The 18,732-nt window shown below is 44.8% G+C and overlaps 1 protein-coding gene across 1 annotated transcript in view; it reads left to right on the forward strand.

Annotated features, from left to right (window-relative positions):
• Positions 1-2,059: 2,059 nt before the first annotated feature.
• NAP1L4 (nucleosome assembly protein 1 like 4) overlaps positions 2,060-18,732 on the forward strand; it is a 39,174-nt gene continuing 22,501 nt past the window's right edge. Inside the window, exons 1-4 of the mRNA XM_026660157.2 lie at positions 2,060-2,141; positions 9,787-9,818; positions 13,439-13,500; positions 17,926-18,025. Of these exons, the coding sequence (XP_026515942.1) occupies positions 9,805-9,818; positions 13,439-13,500; positions 17,926-18,025 (176 nt within the window). The 5' untranslated portion in view covers positions 2,060-2,141; positions 9,787-9,804. The remainder of the gene's footprint in view (positions 2,142-9,786; positions 9,819-13,438; positions 13,501-17,925; positions 18,026-18,732) is intronic.

The raw sequence follows: 18,732 nt of genomic DNA on the forward strand, positions 1-18,732 counted from the left end.
CCCTCATTGGGGTGTTTTTTTTATAGCGCTGGGAGAGCTCTCTCCCAGCCCTGGTGCCACAACTACACAGCCATGTTAAAGCGCTGCCACGGCATCGCTTTAACATTAATAGTGAAGACATACCCTTACTTAATACCATCACTTTTAGCACTTTATGCTTGCAAAGCACTGTACAAACACAAGCCAATTAATTTTCACAACGGGAAAGAATCATACCTGTTTTTACAGATTGAGAAACAGACACAGAAAGCTTGAAGCCTACATTTTCAAGTGACTATTAATTTTGGGTGCCCAACTTGAAACACCTTAAAGAAGACTCCTTTTCAGAGATTGGGAGCGCAGCACTTTCTGAAAATTGGACACACGTAGGATGTTTTAAGTTGCTTTAGATGCCTTTAATTTTGAGTGTTCAATTTTTAGACTCTTAGGGCCTGATCTTCAGAGGAACTGATCACTGACTGCTCCTAATGAAATCAATGGAAGGCATAGGTATTCAGCACCTCTAAAAAGCAGATGCAAACTGTTCAATACTTGACACTCAGAGTGACACATTCAGGCCTTCTGGACTGATTTCCAACATGACTCCCCCTCACTTAAATTAAAGCTGTGGATCGGCACTTCTGACAGGCACACCCTTAGTGAGCTCACCATGCTCACACAGGAAGTCTGCAACAGAGCTTGCCTTAACCATTAACCTTCCTATCTTTACGATCATACACATTCAGGTGGTGCAGCAAAAGGCAGGTGTCTATTTGTATAAGGTTGTCTTAACACTTGGCTTGACAGAAATGGATCACTGAAATACATTAAAATTGCACTAAAAACAAGTAATGTCCAAATTTTAAATATCAAATTTTAAACATCTGATCCTGAAGACTCTTAGGGCTTGTCTACCCTACTGTGCGGGGTTGATCTAAGATACGCAACTTCAGCTAATAACTGAAATCAATGTACTTAGCTCTACTTACCATGGTGTCTTCACTGCGGTAAGTCGACAGCTGACGCTCTCCCGTCAACTCTGCTTGCGCTTCTCATTCTGGTGGAGTACCAGAGTTGACAGGAGAGCACTCTGCAGTTGATTTATTGCATCTATACTAGACGCGATAAATTGACCACCATTGGATCCATCGCTGCCCGCCGATCGGGCTGGTAATGTAGACAAGCCCTAAATCACATAATTATAATCCCATAGAAGTCTGTGCTCCCACTGGGGTACTGCATAGGTGGTACTCACTATAGGGCAGGAGTAAGGGTTTACAGCATCAACCTCAGAAGCTGTGGTAACTAAATGCTACTGATTCACTAACTGTATTCTTCCTAGCACAGTATCAAAAGAGGCTTCAGACTCCTGCAGGCCTATATAACAGGGGCGCTGTATGTAGGCACCTTGCTGCATACAGTTAACTCGGGAAGTGCAAGGGGGGAGCTACCCACACCTACCACAGACAAGCGAGGGGGCTAGGCAAGCGCTTGCTCAGAAGGGAGTTGGACATCCTAGCCCCTCAGTCTGACGGACTCCAGCCACTGAAGACACCGAGTCAGGCCACAAACATGGAGGGCAATAAAAATAACACACGTGGGGCCTTATTTCACCTGGGTTTTCCTGGACCCTTCTCCTTGCAATCACTGGGGACAGAAATGTACTCGGGGTGAGTCACAGCCATGCCTGCAGGGGTTTGAGCTTTAAAGACAAACAAACACCCACAACAGAGCTGCAATTGGCAACCACTTCCGCGCGCCCACCATTTCCTCGCGTCTGTCCCTTTAAATACCCAGGCGCGACTAGGTCCCGCTCCCCAGCCACACGCTCTCAACTCCCCCTGAGCCAATGCTCCCGCTCCTTATACCCGGACGCGCGCGCAGCCGCGAGCGCGCACCCCTCCCTCCCCTTTTTCCCGCCCACACCAAGCTGCCCTCGCGCCTTGATTGGCTAAGCGCTCCTGCGCCGGATAGTCAACATGGCCCGCGTGCAGAGTCGTGGTTCCTTGCGGACCAATCGAGGTGAGTTTTACTGTGCGGGCTTCCTGAGCGTCGCCCAATGGGAAGCGGTCTTCTTGACGGCGGCGCAGCCCGAGTGAGTCTGTCTGAGAAGAGCTTAAGCGCCGCTGGTGGGGCCGTGAGGAGACGCGAGGCCCGGGCAGGTGAGGGCCGGTGGTGCCGGTCTGAGCTCCTTGTCCTTTCCCGGCTGTAGCTAGTGGGGGGGGGTCCCTTGCCTGGGTGCGAGGCCCGCCCTCCCTGTTTGCGGTTGGGGCGGGTGGAGGCGGCCTCCCTAGGCTGGGGTGGGGCTCCGGGAGTGGCGTGGGAGGCCCGGGGCGCCCCACTGGCGTGGGGCGGGCCTAGTTCCGAGCGGGCAGCGTTGCGCGGAGCTTCTGTCGCTGCGCCGGGAAAGTTCGGCTGTGTGGGGCGTCTCAGTGATTGAAGGCCTGGCGTGAGGATCCCCGGCCCCGCGTGCCTCCGCTCTGCTCCCCTGCGGGGAGGCCGGGACCTGGGGGCGCTCCTTCCCCCACCGCTCTGTTCACCTCGCTGCCACCCCGTCTCTTCTCCGGGTGCCCTGGGCAGGGAGTTCACTTCTTCTACTCCCCTGCCCCGATTGCACGCTGCTGCCTCTCCCCAGGCATACTGAGAGAGTGCGTAAGAATCTTATTATCCTACTCATTTGGTAACTGCATTTCATATTATCAAGCGGGCTGGACCTTGCACGTTGAGACATTCACAGCAGACGGGCAAAGGAAAAAGTATAGAGACACTAGGGGAAGGAAAAAACAGCTAAATTATCCAAGTCACCTTGACTTATTGCCTGCTGTGTGCCAAGAGTAGGCCTTTAAAAGGAGTTTAAATATGGGCAAAGAAGAGGTCATGTGAACCAGCTTAAAGAATTTCTGTCCATTCCCTATTTTTATTCCTCTTAAGTTTCCCCAGCAGGAATATAAAGTTGATAGTTGGTTGCTGCCTACAAAGTTATGTATAAAAGGTCTGACACAGACATTGTAACTTTCTTCTGGGGTTTGGCTTACCCATGAGTTGGGCCCTACCAAATTCACAGTCCATTTTGGTCAATTTCAGGGTCATAGGATTTTAAAAATAGTAAATTTCATGGTATTGTAATTGCAGGGGTCCTGACCCAAAAAGGAGTTGTGGTTGGGGGGTGGCAAGGTTATTGTAGGGGGGGTTGTGGTACAGCTACTCTTACTTCTGTACTGCTGCAGGCGGTGGCGCTGCATTCAGAGCTGGGCAGCTGGAGAGTGGGAGCCCAACTCTGAAGGAAGAGCCAGCAGCAGCACAGAAGTAAGGATGGCAAGGTATGCCACCCTTACTTCTGTACTGCTGCCTGCAGAGCTGGGCTCTCAGTCAGCAGCCACCAGTCAGCAGCCGCTCAGCTCTGCGGACAGCAGCACAGAAGTAAGGGTGGCACGGGTATGGCATTGCTATCTTTACTTCTGCACTGCTTCTGGCGGGGTGCTGATAGCCCACAGCTGCCACTCTCCAGTTGCTCAGCTCTGAAGGCAGCACAGAAGTAAGGGCGGCAATACCATGATCCCCCTTAAAATAACCTTGTGACCCCCCCCTGCAATTCCTTTTTGGGTCAGGACCCTCCCTCACTTTGAGACACTTTGGTCTCCCCCATGAGATTGGTATAGTATAGGGTAAAAGTGCACACAAGACCACATTTCATGGTCCATGATGTGTTTTTTGTTTTTAAGGTAGGCTGGGGGAGGCGGTGCCAGCCTGTGGGACTCCCCAAAGCACAGGGCCCGGAGTGGTTCCTGGGGATGGCTCTGATGCCTAAGGGCCAACCAAGACTGGGGGTTTATTGAGCTAAGTCAGGCGTGGGTAAACTTTTTGGTCTGAGGGCCACATCGGGTTTCTGAAATTGTATGGAGGGCTGGTTAGGGGAGGCTGTGCCCCCCCAAACAGCCAGGTGTGGCCCAGCCCCTGCCCCATCAGACCACCCCCCCTCCTTCTTGCCCTCTGATGTCTCCTCCCCCCGGAACCCCTGCCCCATCCACACACCCCTGCTCCCTATCCCCTGACTGCCCTGAATCCCCCGTCCCTGACTGCCTCCCGCTGCCCCATCCAACCCCTCCTCTCATTCCTGACTGCCCCCTGGAACCCCTCCCCCATTCAGCCCCTCTGTTCCCCGCCCTCTGACCACCCTGACCTCATCCACACCCCTGACCACCACCCCGAACTCCCTTGTCTTCTATCCAACCCCCCTGCTCCCTGCCCCCTGACTATGCTGCCTGGAGCGCTGGTGGCTCTACAGCCGCGCTTCCCAGAGCACCAGGGCAGGCAGCCACGCTGCCCGGCTGGAGCCAGCCACACCACAGCACAGAGTACCGAGTCAGGCCGGCTCTGCAGTTGCGCTGCCCGGCAAGAGCTAGCAGTCCCGCTCCCCAGAGCATTGCGCTAGTGTCGGGGCAAGCTGAGGCAGCGGGGGAAGGGCCGGGGACTAGCCTTCCAGGCCAGGAGCTCAGGGGCCGGGCAGGACGGCCTGGTGGGCCGTAGTTTTCCCATCGCTGAGCTAGGTGCTCAGAAACAGTAGATGGTACTTGCTTACAAAAGAGCTTACAGTCTAATTCAACAAGACATACGTGCACATGAGAAAGGGTATAACACAAGCAAAGTGATGGCATTAGACATGGTGGTTATGCTGTTTATTTACTTTTTGAGGGTGTATGTTTGGAAGGGATAAGCTAAATGGAAATAAGAGGTGAGGGGGCAGGGCAGGGGAGTAAAGGAGTAAGAAATTAGATAGGTGTGGAGTGAGGTTTAGGTGAAGACTGAGAATGGGGGATTAGGAGTTAGGGTTAGAACAAATAGCCAATCCACACAGGGGTGGAGCAAATCCAGTCAGAACTACAGAAAGTTCTCTAAATATGCAAAGGTCCAAAGGTATGCTTTGGCTTTTTGGCTGCTTTTGCCCCTACTGGCTGGAGTCTCTGGGGCTGACTCTTATACAACCCACATGGTGAGGTGGGAGAGGGGAGGCCCCACCCGGGTCCTAGTGCACCCAGAGTGTGAGGGTTCTCTCCTACACAATTCTGGATCTGGTGGCTAACTGAGTGGAGGGGTGGTCTGATCCTGACTGGGCCTCATTTTACCACTCTCTTCCCAGTGCAGCAGGCTCAGTTTCTTCCTCTATGTGTTGGCTTACATGCAACTGTAAGGACTAGAAATCTTTTTTTAAACAAAATGAAAGTTTTCTTTTTCAAAATGCATTCCCTCTTGTGGGATGGTGCCTCCTGACGTTAAGCTTGCAGGACCTTTTTCAAAGCTGTGCCTATTAGAGGTGAGCAAGCCCTCCCTTCTGGGGCTGAACCTTTGTTTTTGGGCCCTACATGGGCTGAGACCCTCCCCTACCTCCCAATTATTTCCATTCCTATGCTGCTTCAACTAACCTGTATCGTGTCTGGTTTGCATCAGGCAGACTTTAATTACAGCATGTTTCCCAGGACTAGTGAGGTGGGTGGTCTTTTTTTTTTTTTTTCTTATTTTGTTCTTCTTTGTTTTAATATTCTGTCACTAATGGCATAATTTGAAGATAATGGTTTGCTCAAGGTAACTGAGACCATAACTTGTCCTGCAAAGCTTATTGGTGGTGATGCCCAAGAAATAACTCTCTTGATTCTAAGCTCCAATATTTGAGTGCCAACAGTTACAAAACTGTAAACTGAGCTTGCTTATCATGGAAATAATTATCACAGTAAACATGGAGATGCCATGATATCACTTACTTTCTCATTGAAATGCACTGGCTCTATCATACTTAACTCTTCCAGAATTCACAGGCAATTCCGTGATCTCTGTAGGAAGAGCTTGTTTTAAAAGTTGTACTATTTTTTGATTCCTGACCTTCTCTTAAGTTTTCTCTAACTGGAAGAGCTCTGTTTGAAAGTACCCCTTCAATAAGTGTTGAAACACTGGGAAAGTTCCAGAAGACTAGAATAAAGCTAATGTTGTTCCAGATTTTAAATGGGGTAAACAGGATGACCTGGCTAATTACAGGTAGGGCAACGAGTCTGTCATGTAGGTTATGGATTCCATGACTTTCCGTGACTTCCATGACTTCTGCAGGAGCCGGTGTTGGCTCAGAAGCACAGCAGTTTGGGTGTATGGGATGGGGCAGGGGGTTGGGGGGGGAGGGGGGAGTGCGGTTCCCGGCCAATGGGAACTGCGCAGCTGGTGCTTGTGGCGGGACCAGTGCGTGAAACCCCATGGCCTATCCACCACCTAGGACCTGCAGCCAGGACACCTGGAGCCGGGTAGGGAGCCCCTGCCAGCCCCGCCAACCGCCTCCAGCACCACCGGGGGTCCTGGGCCAGTGCCCCTGGACCACCACCCTGCCCCCCTCAGAGCACCCGCAGCCCCCCCGCCTATGTTTTAGTTAGGGGTATATAGTAAGAGTCATGGACATGTCACGGGCCATGAATTTTTGTTTACTGCCCTTGACTTGTCCATGACTTTTACTAAAAATATCCATGACTAAAATGTAGCCTTAATTATAGGCCAGTCAGTCTGACATTGATCCCTGGGAAGATAATGGAGCAGCTGATATAAAACTCAGTTAATGGAGAATTTGAGGAGGGTAATGTAATTAATGCAAATCAATATGGATTTATGGAAAATAGATTCTATCAAACTAACTTGATATCTTTTTTTTTTTTCCTAATGAGATTACAAGTTTGGTTGATAAAGATAATAGTGTTGATGTAATATACTTAGACTTAGGACCACATGACACTGATTTAAAAACTAGAATGATATAAAATTAACATGCACACTTTAAATGAATTCGAAGATGGCTAACTGGTCTCAAAATTTAATTATAAATGGGAAATATCATCAAACGGGTATGTTTCTATTGGGTCTTGCAGGAATCGGTACTTGGCCCTACACTATTTAACTCTTTTATTAATGATCTGGAAGAAAACATACCATCACTGAAGTGTGCAGATAACACACACACTGGGGGAGTGGTAAATAATGAAGAGGAAAGGTCACTGATACAGAGTCATCTGGATCGTTTGCTTGAGCACAGCTTCTCAATGTCGGTTTAATATGGCTAAATGTCAATGTATACGTCTAGGAACAAAGAATATAGGCTATACTGACAGGATGGGATGCTCTGTCCTGGGAAGCAGTGACCCTGAAAAAAGATTTGGGGGTTTTGGTAGATAATTAGCTTAACATGACCTCCTGCAATGCTTGGAGGCATAGACATGGGAACCTTGAATAGGAATAAAGAGGTTATTTTATGTCTGACACTGGTACAACTGCTGCTGGAATACTGTGTCCAGCTCTGGTGCTTGAAATTCAAGAAGGACATTGATAAACTGGAGAGAGTTCAGAGAAGAGCCATGAGAATGGTTCAAGGATTAGAAAACACACCTTTTAGTGACTGAGCTATTGAGTCTGTCTTTTTAGCTTAACAAAGAGAAGGTTAAGGGGTGACTTGATCGTAGTCTGTGAGTATCTACACAGAAAACAAGTATTTAATGATGGACTCTTCAGTCTAGCATAGCGGTTCTCAAACTGGGTTGGGACCCCACAGTGAGTCACAACCCTGTTTTAATTGGGTCGGCAGGGCTGGCATTAGACTTGCTGGGGCCCGAGGCTGAAGCCCAAGAGCTTCAGCAGTGGGCGGCGGGGTTATAGGCCCCCCACCTGGGGCTGAAGCCCTTTGGCTTTGGACACCTCCCTTCCCCGCCCTGGGTGGCGGGGCTCAGGTGAGCTCAGGCTTCAGTCCCCCTTCCTGGGATCATGTAATAATTTTTGTTGTCAGAAGAGGGTTGCGGTGCAATTAAGTTTGAGAACCCCTGGGAGCAGAGAGAGGTATAATGCAATGCAATGGCTGGAATTTGAAACTAGACCAATTCAGATTGGAAATAAGGCATAAACTTTTAGCAGTGAGAATAACTAATCATCGAAACAATTTACCAACGGAAGTGGTGGGTTCTCCATCACAAATAATTATTAAATCATGATTGAAAGTTTGGGATTCTATGAATGCCCCAAACTTCTAAATTCTGACACCTCAAATTTCTAGGAGATACGCAAGTGCTTGATACTAGAATATTGCAGCAGCAATTGGTGTCTTGATGTTAATTTATTATACCTACCATGTAGGAGATTGGCCTTCCTCAGAGCTTGCTTGACACATGGCAATAGTCAAACTGGGCCTTAGGCCCCAATCCACAGAGGTACTTAGGCACCTGTATCCCAGCCTTTGGCTCCTAAGTCACAATTGTAGGCTCTACTGTGATAAACAAAACTCCAGCTGACTTCTGTAGGTGCCAAAACTTGGTGCCTAAATTTTCAGGGTAAACATTCTCTAGGTGCAGACATTTCTGCCTCTGGACACGTACATTACTGCCTCACTTTAGGTTTCCTGAACCTAAACCCCAGATCAGTGCACGAACCGGGGAAGATAGGCATTCTCCCGCCTATCTCCCATGCGGGGCTTGATCAGGTAGGTGTGCTCAGGGGTTGCATACCAGATCAAGTTTAATTCAAAATCTGTCTGCTGGAGGAGGAAGAGGGAGGTGGTGCCCACCTTAACTTCTAGCCTATTGGTTAGAACACATACCTGGAGTGTGGGAGATCTGGGTTCAGCGCCCACCCACCCCGGTCTCATGAAGGGAGAGGATATGAACAAGTGTCTCCTACCTCTCAGGAGAGTGCTCTAATCACTGAGCTATGGGATATTCTGATGTAGGGCTCTCTAAATCTCTCCTTTTGAAGCTATTCCTCTTGGGGTGAATATGCAAATAGTCATTGGGTCAGAGAGACTGAAAATAAGACTGGTGTTTAGGGCCAGGTATGAGGTTTAGTGTGGGGGCAAAAGATAGAAGGAAATACTGGAATACTACATGCTCTCTCTCCATTCTCATGGCTCTTCTCTGAACTCTCAACAGGTTATCAATGTCCTTCTTGAATTTCAAGCACCAGAGCTGGACACAGTATTCCAGCAGCAGTTGTACCAGTGCCAGACATAAAATAACCTCTTTATTCCTATTCAAGATTCCCATGTCTATGCCTCCAAGTTAAGAAAGAGTATGGGAGGAAAAGACTAGGAAGTGAAAAAAGAGGAAACCTTGATCATTAAAACTTCTGAGTCAGGAGTATTTCAGCTCTTTAGTTGTACTGCCCTTTGTCATGTTTGTATTTGAGAATATATATGTGCACTCCTGTTTGAGACAGGAGTTGAATGAGATGACTAAGTACTGGGTAACATAAGAGGAAAAAATCCTTTTTTAGAAAAGAAGCAGAGAACCGAAATAGGACGTTATCAAATAGAACTATCTTACTGATACATAACCTAGGCTTTAACACTTTTTTGTTTTTAGTATATAGTTCAGATTTTATGATGCCATAGGAACAGATTACAGGCTGAAATACTTACTTTTAAGGGATGTAAAGAGCTATTTAGCCATTTAAAAACAAATATTCCATGAAAACAACAAGGAGTCTGGTGGCACCTTAAAGACTAACAGATCCTTGTTGTTTTTGTAGATACAGACTAACACGGCTACCCCCTGATACTAAATATTCCATGAGTTCACATCATAGAACAGCTGCTCATAAACTTACATTCAGATGTGATGCTCGGTGTGACCAGTCCGGTGAAAGATGTACAATACATAAGATCCTGCTTATGGCTGTTGACTGTTCCTTAGCAGATCCTGCAGCTAGAATTGCAAGCATCTTGAGGTTTTAATCAGATTTTGATAATTTTATATGAGAACAGTATTTTGTGTCCTAAACATTTTATATTTTAATTTGTAGGTGGATACAAGCATACAGATGGCAGATAACAGGTAAGTCAGAATGCTCTCAATATCTGTTCTAAACAGAAATTGTTTGCTACTTACTCATCTTCAGAGCTTACCAGTATCTTAGTAAGCGGTTCTTTAATGAAACTTGGGAAATCAAAAATAGAGAAGGCTAGCCAGAACATTAATGCTTTCTCCCACGAAAAAGGAAAATTAATTGGTGCATAGGAAGCTAAGAATGTTGCACAAATGGTCATGTGTAAAATCACTCTGTTCTTCGTATTGTCTACTTCTGAGGGCATTCTGCGCACAGTATTTAAAAATTCTGCTAATTTTATTTGTCAAATAAATGTGGATGCTCCAGCATGGCATTGGGGAGCACAGGCCACTGGCAGCAGAGAGGTGGGAGATCACTGTGCAGCCTCCACCCCCCAGACTCAGTGGTGAGGCTGAACCCAACCCTTACGTAGTGCAAGGACAGGGCCAGCCTCCAGAAACACCCAAGGGCCCCTCCATGCCAGGTGTGGGCAGGCAGGCTCAGCAAGGCAGGATCCGAGTGTGGGGGGATTCAGGTGTGGGTTGAGCGGGTTCTGTGGGGGCGGGGGTGCAGGCGACTCAGTGGAAGATCTGGGTGTGGAGGGGGATCTGGGTGCACAGGGGCTTGTTGGAGGGTTCTGGGGGTAACAGTAATGGAATTTTGTAGAGGGGTCCAGGTGAAGGTGGTTGGGGCTCAGCGGGGGGAGAGGGGGGTCTGGGTGTGGGGGTCTCAGTGGAGGGCCCAGATGCTGGGAGGAGTGGGGCTCAGTGGGATGGGCATCCTGGTGCAGCTAGTTGGGGCTCTGTGGGATGGGGATGTGGGTGCAGGTGGCTCGTCAGGGTGGTCCAGGTGCAGGGGAAATGGGGCTCATCGGGGGGGGGTTTCTGAGTGCAGGAGGGTCGGGGTGAGGCTCAGCAGGAGGGTCTGGGTATGAAGGGGTCTAGATGCATGGGGGTTGGGCGGATGGGGGAGCAGCTCACTGTACAGGGATCCCACTTCCTGCAGCTGAGGAGCGATGAGTGCAGGAAGCAGGGGAGTTTGCAGAGCTTCCTACAGCTGGGGGGGAAATCTGGGGGTGGGTCTGACCCAGCCCCGGATGTTGTGCAGGGGAAGAGGAAGTCCCCTCCTCCCCAGCCCAGCCGGGAATAGCAGCTGAGCCCAGCGCAGGGTAAGAGCCACCCACCGGGTCTTCCCCAGTCCTTCCCCACAGTGATTTACCTCTCTGCCGACTGCCCTGGGCACCCGGAACATACTGCTGGGGCGGGTTGCATGACCACTCTTGTGGCTTCACTTTGTTTCCCCATCAGAAAGTCTTTTTTTCCTGCAGGGAAGCAAAGAAATCTGCGGGGAACATAAATTCTGCGCATGTGCCGTGGTGCAGAATTCCCCCAGGAGTAATTGTCTAGACTCTGAATGAAATATATTACAATTATCTTAAAATAACTTCCTTGTTATCTAAATGTCCATCTAAAGTTTATCAACATAATAGTTTAAGTGGTACAAGCACTTTTCAGTTTGCTGGTAAGCTAGTGTTGTTTTGTTTGTTTTTTTTTTTTTAAGAACAAGGTGAGGACAAACTGAAATTACAACTTTTTTTCTAATTTGTTAAAAGTAACTGCTTTTACTGTGATTCAGAAAAAATCCCTCTTGATCTGAGGTTTTACGGGGATTGGGAAATAATCTGAGCTTTGAGACCCTGTGCTGTATTTAATTCTTCTGGATTGTATGCTTTTTTGTAGAGTCCCAACATTGCTCCTGCCTTGTTGGGAGAGAGTCCCCTGTGTAATTACTCCATTTTGTACTAATAAGATGTTGCTTATATTTTAAGTTCCTTAGGGGAAAGAACATATCATTATCTTGATCTTGTACGTAGCTGGACATGATGCCCATAACATTATTCCTACACATGAAGGACTTCGCTTCCACCAAAATCTAATGTTCTAAAACTAAGTTTGTGAACTAGAGTTTAGTAAAAATACTCTGGTCTCTGAAACAAAATTTACATAGTGATAGCAAAGGTTCAGCTTTAACTAACTTGCCCTAACAGCTCTCCTTTTACCATCTTTAGGGCAAATCTGATTCTCAGATTTCTCTAACTCTGGGGTAATCAGTGGCTTCTTTGACTATTTAATTAGAAATATATTCAATACATCTGAGTAGGGAAATAATATAAAACACTGCATCTGGCATGTATTTTTTACTTTCATAGCTACTAGTGTATCAAGGCCCTACTTAACTTGCGATATTGTGGAATCCGCAATTTCTGCAATATTAGGCTTCCACCGCAATTTTGACAGTGGGAGCACCAGGCGGCCAACAGTGGAAAAGTAATGGACCACAAATAATAAGGTCCATTATTACTTTTCTGAAATTTCCCATGGGTTGTCCGCAACTCAGTCACAATTTTTTTGATAATCATCCTGCAATTCAAGTAGGGCCTTACATATTGTGCATTACAAGCGTATGGACACACTGCCCTGAAGAATTTACCGTCTAGTTAAAAAACAAGAGTTTATGAAAAATTGTAAAAATACATGTTTCCTTGCATTTGAATTTAGAGATTATTTATTCAATGGATTCCCAGACTGTGGTCTCTGAACCACCAGTGGCTTGGGGAGCACTTGCTGACCAGCTACATGGTGCTGGGCCCTTTTTGTCTACAGCAGCTAAATTGAGTAAAAGATGGCTAAAAATACTTCCCTTTCCCTGTATCATTTTTCTATGTAAGTAATTGCTGTAGCTGCAACAGGGTTGTTATGCTGTTGTGAATGAGTGAGGAAGTCTACATGAGTGCAAATTGTAGTGGAGATAGTTCACAAATTTACCTTCTAATAAGATATGGTTCACTCTGTTAAAGTTAAGGAACCACTGACAAAGGCCAGTCTGCACTGCAGGCATCAAGAGACATACCTATTTACATTTGACCTCTCTGAGACTTCAAGTCCAAATTATGTTGCTGGGGAAGCTTTTATAGCCAGCACATCTCCCAGAAGTTGGTTGTAATTGGTTCATATTATTTTTTTCCTTGTAAATGTAAACCCTGATTGTCCCTGAATTTCAGATTATCCAAATTTCAATAAACAAATCCCAAAATATGTTTATCTGAAATTCTTGTTCTCACAGGACTTTTTGGGTGTTCTGTTGTTTTTGATTCCTATGCCCAGAGAGGCTTTGAATGATCAGTTTTACCTATATTTCTCCTTCCCTCACTATTTAAAGAGTTTGGATCTCTCCCCACTCTTAGATGAAAATCAAATAAGCCTTGCTCAAATGCCCTATGTCGCAACATCCTCCTGGCCAAGGGAGGATGGATGCAGCTCCAGGGTCACTCAGTTGATGTGAGAACCTCCCTCAGCGTCTTACTTTCATGGGAGAAAACATTTAGCTTGATATCCAAACTCTGATATCCAGGTCTCAGCCATCTGAACTCAAGGTACTGATGACAACAGATGTCTTTTAATGGGATCTACGTATTTTTAACTTCTGCTGTGCATCATACTTTAAAAATAGCATTCTTTTATACGTAATATAAAATAAAATACTTTCAGTGATTTCATAATTAGATGTAGAAGCAAATATTGAGCTGGTGTTACCTTTTGGTGTGTAAATCTAACTTTGGCTTCTTTAGTAAAGCAGAAGATGCTGCCTCAGATTCTGTGGAAGCTGCTAAACATGCAAGTGATAAAAAAGGTAAGTGTGAATTGTAAGTAACTGTATAAGGTTATATTAATAGTGGTAAGCCTCCTGTTTCTCTTGTACACTGAAATCCTTTTCTATACAACTACAAAAATGTTTACATCCAAAATGGTGTATGCATGTGTCTATTTAAGGCTCTAGTAGTGACCTGTAGTTAAGGCTGAGAGGCCATTTCTAAGTTTTGACAAAATCAGTTTATCCAATTTTGTTCAAGTGTGAAAACCCTTATCTTTGATCAGAACGTTTTGCAACTAAATAAAATGACAAAATAGAAACTTCAGACTTGACTTGTAAAGCTCTGGCAAGTTTCTTCAAAGTTTGAAGATCATTAGTTGCATAGCTTTAAAGTTATAAACATTTTAAAATGGACAGTCTTTTGTGCACATCACGTCTACAAATACTTTAGAAGCAAGAGGAAGACCAAGGACAGTGTAAGCCCGTTACTCAATGGCGGAAGGGGGAAACAATAACAGAAAATGTGGAAATGGCAGAGGTGCTTAATGACTTCTTTGCTTCGGTTTTCACCAAGAAGGTTGGCGGTGATTGGACGTCTAACATAGTGAATGCCAGTGAAAATGAGCTAGGATCAGAGGCTGAAATAGGGAAAGAACAAGTTAAAAATTACTTCAAGTTAGATGTCTTCAAGTCACCAGGGCCTGATGAAATGCATTCTAGAATACTCAAGGAGCTGACTGAGGCAATATCTGAGCCATTAGCGATTATCTTTGAAAAGTCATGGAACACGGGAGAGATTCCAGAAGCCTAGCACTATATTTGCCCTGTTCCAATCTATAAAAAGGAAAATAAGGACAACCCAGGGAATTAGACCAGTCACCTTAACTTCTGTACCCAGAAAGATAATGGAGCAAATAATTAAGCAATCAATTTGCAAACATCCAGAAGATAATAAGGTGATAAGGAACAGTCAGCATGGTATATCTAACATGGTGTGTATATATAACAGTCAGACGTGGTATAGCTTGACTTTAGTAAAGCTTTTGATACTGTCTCACATGACCATCTCATAAACGATATAGGGAAATGCAACCTAGATGGAGCTACTATAAGGTGGGTGCAAAACTGGTTGGAAAACCATTCCCAGAGAGTAATTATCAATGGTTCGCAGTCATGCTTGAAGGGCATTACGAGTGGGGTCCCGCAGGGGCCTGTTCTGTCTCTGGCTCTGCTAATATCGTTATCAATGATTTAGATAATGGCATAGAGGGTACAGTTATAAAGTTTGCAGACGATACCAAGCTGGAAGGGGTTTCAAGTGCTTTGGAGGATAGGATTAAAATTCAAAATTATCTGGACAAACTGGAGAAATGGTCTGAAGAAAATAGGATGAAATTCAATAAGGACAAATGCAAACTACTCCATTTAGGAAGGAACAATCAGTTGCACACACAAAAAATTGGAAATGACTGCCTACGAAAGAGTACGTCGGAAAGGGATCTGGGGATCATAGTGGAACACAAGCTAAATATGAGTCAACAGTGTAACAGTGTTGCCAAAAAAAGCGGGTGGGGAAGATGAACATGATTCTGGGATGTATTAGCAGGAGTGTTGTAATCAAGACATGAGAAGTAATTCTTCCACTCCTATTCCAAGCTGATTAGCCCTCAACTGGAGTATTGTGTCCAGTTCTGGGCACCACATTTCAGGAAAGATGTGGGCAAATTGGAGAAAGTCCAGAGAAGAGCAACAAAAATGTTTTCTAGACCTTTCATAACTTATGAGGGAAGATTGGAAAAAATTGGGTTTGTTTGGTCTGGAAAAGAGAAGACTGAGAGGGGACATGATGATAGTTTTCAAGTACATAAAAGGTTGTTCTTAACCGCTGAGGATAGGACAAGAAGCAGTGGGCTTAAATTGCAGCAAGGGAGGTTTAGGCTGGACATTAGGAAAAACTTCCTGACTGTCAAGGTGGCTAAGCCCTGGAATAAATTGCCTAGGGAGGTTGTGGAATCTCCATCATTGGAGATTTTTAAGAGCAGGTTAGACAAACATCTGTCAGGGATGCCCTAGGTAATACTTAGTCCTGCCACGAGTGCAGGGGACTGGACGAGAAGACTTCTCGATATCCCTTCCAGTCCTATGATTCTATGATTAGTTCTTCACTATATGGGATTTTGAACATGCTTGAAGTCTGTTCGCCAAAGAATGTCCTTTGTTGGTGAAGACAGAAAAAACTTAGGTTGAATCTTTCAACAAATTCTGAAATTCAAATTAAAGACTTCATCATCTGTGCACACATGGTGGGATGCATTAAGGTTGCACAGGCAACCTTAATACTAGCATTGCATAATCTGGATGCTTGACTTTGCAATCTTAAATTTCTTTCATAGGTGTTTTTGGTAAATTTAGAAATACATTGGGGCCAGCACCAAACACCTAAATGCTTTCAAAACTATATTTTAAAAAAGCAGCTTTTATGCTTAAAGGCCAGCAGTGGAAACCCCATGCTTCATATCAGGCTACCAATCCCTACTATTAAATTGAATCAAAAATCTTTCTGAGGCTTTGGAAGTCTTAAACTGTGTGTGAAGCTTATTAAATTTGAACAGGCCACTAGAGGGGGAGAGTTTAAAAAGCATAGATTTTTCTACTAAGAGTACCTTGGTGCGTCCCATGGCAGAGTTTAACTTTGGGAGCAATGCAATAGATCTGAACTCCCACAGTGGGACATGGGAAAACAGGATCTTTCAGGTAATTGGCTCCCACACCATCTGAGGAGTTTGGTAAATTGTAACCAGAATCTTGAATTGTATTTGAAAATGAGTAATGGCCAGTATAGTGCTCATAGCACCTTGCCAAGCTCAAAAGCTAGGCTGCTACATTCTGCGTTACTCAAAGCTTTTGACCATTTTAAAGGCAGCCCCAGTTAGTTTGCAACCTGGCCAAAAATATAACACAGCAGTTTTCTGTGTTCTTCCCACTCCCACCTCCTGTTTAAGACTGGTTCAAGCTCTTGAGCCAGGCTTAAATGGAGGGTAGAAGAAATTGCAAGTTCCAGATGCTCTTCAGGGAAAATTATGACTCCATCATGCCCCGTCACTCCTGCTGTGAACCTTGATTGCAAAGGTTGGCCATACTTCTCAACTGGAAAAGATGCAGTTGGCATTCTCATGTCATTCTCATATGCAAACTAAGAAAATGTGGTCTACATGAAATAACTATAAGGTGGGTGCACAACTGGTGGATAGAACATACTCAAAGATTAGTTATCAATGGTTCACCGTCAAATTGGGACGACATATCTAGTGGGGTCCCAAAGGGGTCAGTCGTGGGTCTGGAATGAAGTAATTAATGAAAATATTGAATAAAATTTTCAGATTACATCAAGCTAGGAGGGGTTTCAAGCACTTTGGAGGGCATAATTAGAATTCAAAAGGACCTTGACAAATTGGAGAATTGGTCTGAATTCCCCAAGATGAAATTCAATAAATATAAGTACAAAGTACTTCGCTTAGCAAGAAAAAAAAATTCAATTGCACAAATACAAAATGGGGAATAAAGTGATGGTACTGCTGAAAAGAATCTGGGAGTTATAGTGGATCACAAATTGAATGAAAATAAACAATGTGATGCAGCTGTGAAAAAGACTAATATCATTCTGGGGTATGCCAACAGGAATGTGGTATGTAAGACATTGAAGGTAATTGTCCCACACTACTTGGCACTGGTGAGGCCTCATCTGGAGTACTCTGACCAATTCTGGGTGCCAGATCTTAAGAAATATGTGGAAAAAGTGTACAGAGTCTGGAGGAGAGCAAGAGAAAATCTAAAAGGTTTAGAAAACCTGATTCATGAGGAAACGTTTGGCGGGGGGCAGAACCCTGGGCATTTTTAGTCTTTAGAAAAGACTGAAGTCTTCAAATATATTAAGTGCTGTTATAAAGAGGACAATGATCAATTTTCCTCCATGTTTACTGAAGGTAGAATAAAAAGTAATTGGCTTAATCTGCAGGAAGCGAGATTTAAATTAGGAAAAATGTTCTATGTGTAAGGATAGTTAAGCTCTGCAATAGGCTCCAAAGGGAGATTGTGGAATCCCCATAATTGGAAGTTTCTAAAAACAAATTGTACAAACACCGGTCAGGGATGGTGTAGGTTTACTTGGTCCTGCCACAGCACAGGGGTCTAGACTTGATGACTTCTCAAGGTCCCTTCTGTGCTATATTTCTATGATTCTGGGATTCTCCATATGCATTCTCCTGCCCATCAATATCACTTCTCTCTTTCTGATTTGAGCCTGAACCAATTTTGCTGCTGTTGAAAGTCCAGTACAGCGGTGATTATAGTTATGATCCAGAGGTTCAATAATATTGCTTAATGGCACTATCAAAATATTTAATATAGCACAAAATCAATCCAAACGTATTCAGATTTGTATTAAGAATGTTTTTATTTTCATAGAAAAGCTAGCAGATCAAGTGATGCAAAATCCACAAGTCTTGGCAGCTCTGCAGGAGCGACTTGATAGTTCGTCTCACACTCCTTCAAGCTATATTGAAACGTAAGTACAATGCACATCACACTTCCAGCAAGACTGAAAAAAATAACAGACCAGAGTTCTATTTTTCTGACTAAATAGTAAATGTCAGAGTAAGGAGTGTTGCTGCTTTAATAGATGGTGCAATGGCCACCACCGTAGAGAGGAGGACCCAAATTGCTCTAGATCAGTTCCACAAACTGCTAACCTAAGATTGCATCCTGATACGAGAGTAGTTCATTTTAGTGTTAAGTTAAAACTGAATACTACTCAGATTTTTTTATGTCCATCTTCAATTCCCCTTGACTGGGTTTTGGATCACTTCTCTGAGATTGCTTCTATCATAATCTCTCTCTTCACTGGAATATGCTTGGTTTTTAGAACTGAGTACTAGGTCCGTACTAGGATATAAAGTGAAGGGTTCAACACTTCTGGAACTTTCTCTTCTGCGTGAGAGTGTGAGAATAGGCTAATCTGTTCAGGGAAGCTTTTGGAGGTTTAGTTCATATCTGGCAATTTGGCCTTGTTTTGTCAGTGTATACATTTATGTTTCAGAGTACAGCCCATGAATACATGCTTTTCTCTACAAAATACACAATTCTTTTCCATAGAAGGGTCGACATAATTGTAATTGCACAAATTTAGATGTAAAAAAAAGAAGTTACTTTCTTCCATCTGAAATATAGGGGAGGCTGATGGTCTAGGGCAGGGGTCGGCAACGTTTGGCAGGG

Source organism: Terrapene carolina, unplaced genomic scaffold, assembly GCF_002925995.2.
Source record: "Terrapene carolina triunguis isolate 2854851 unplaced genomic scaffold, T_m_triunguis-2.0 Scaffold715, whole genome shotgun sequence".
Lineage (NCBI taxonomy): Eukaryota > Metazoa > Chordata > Testudines > Emydidae > Terrapene > Terrapene triunguis.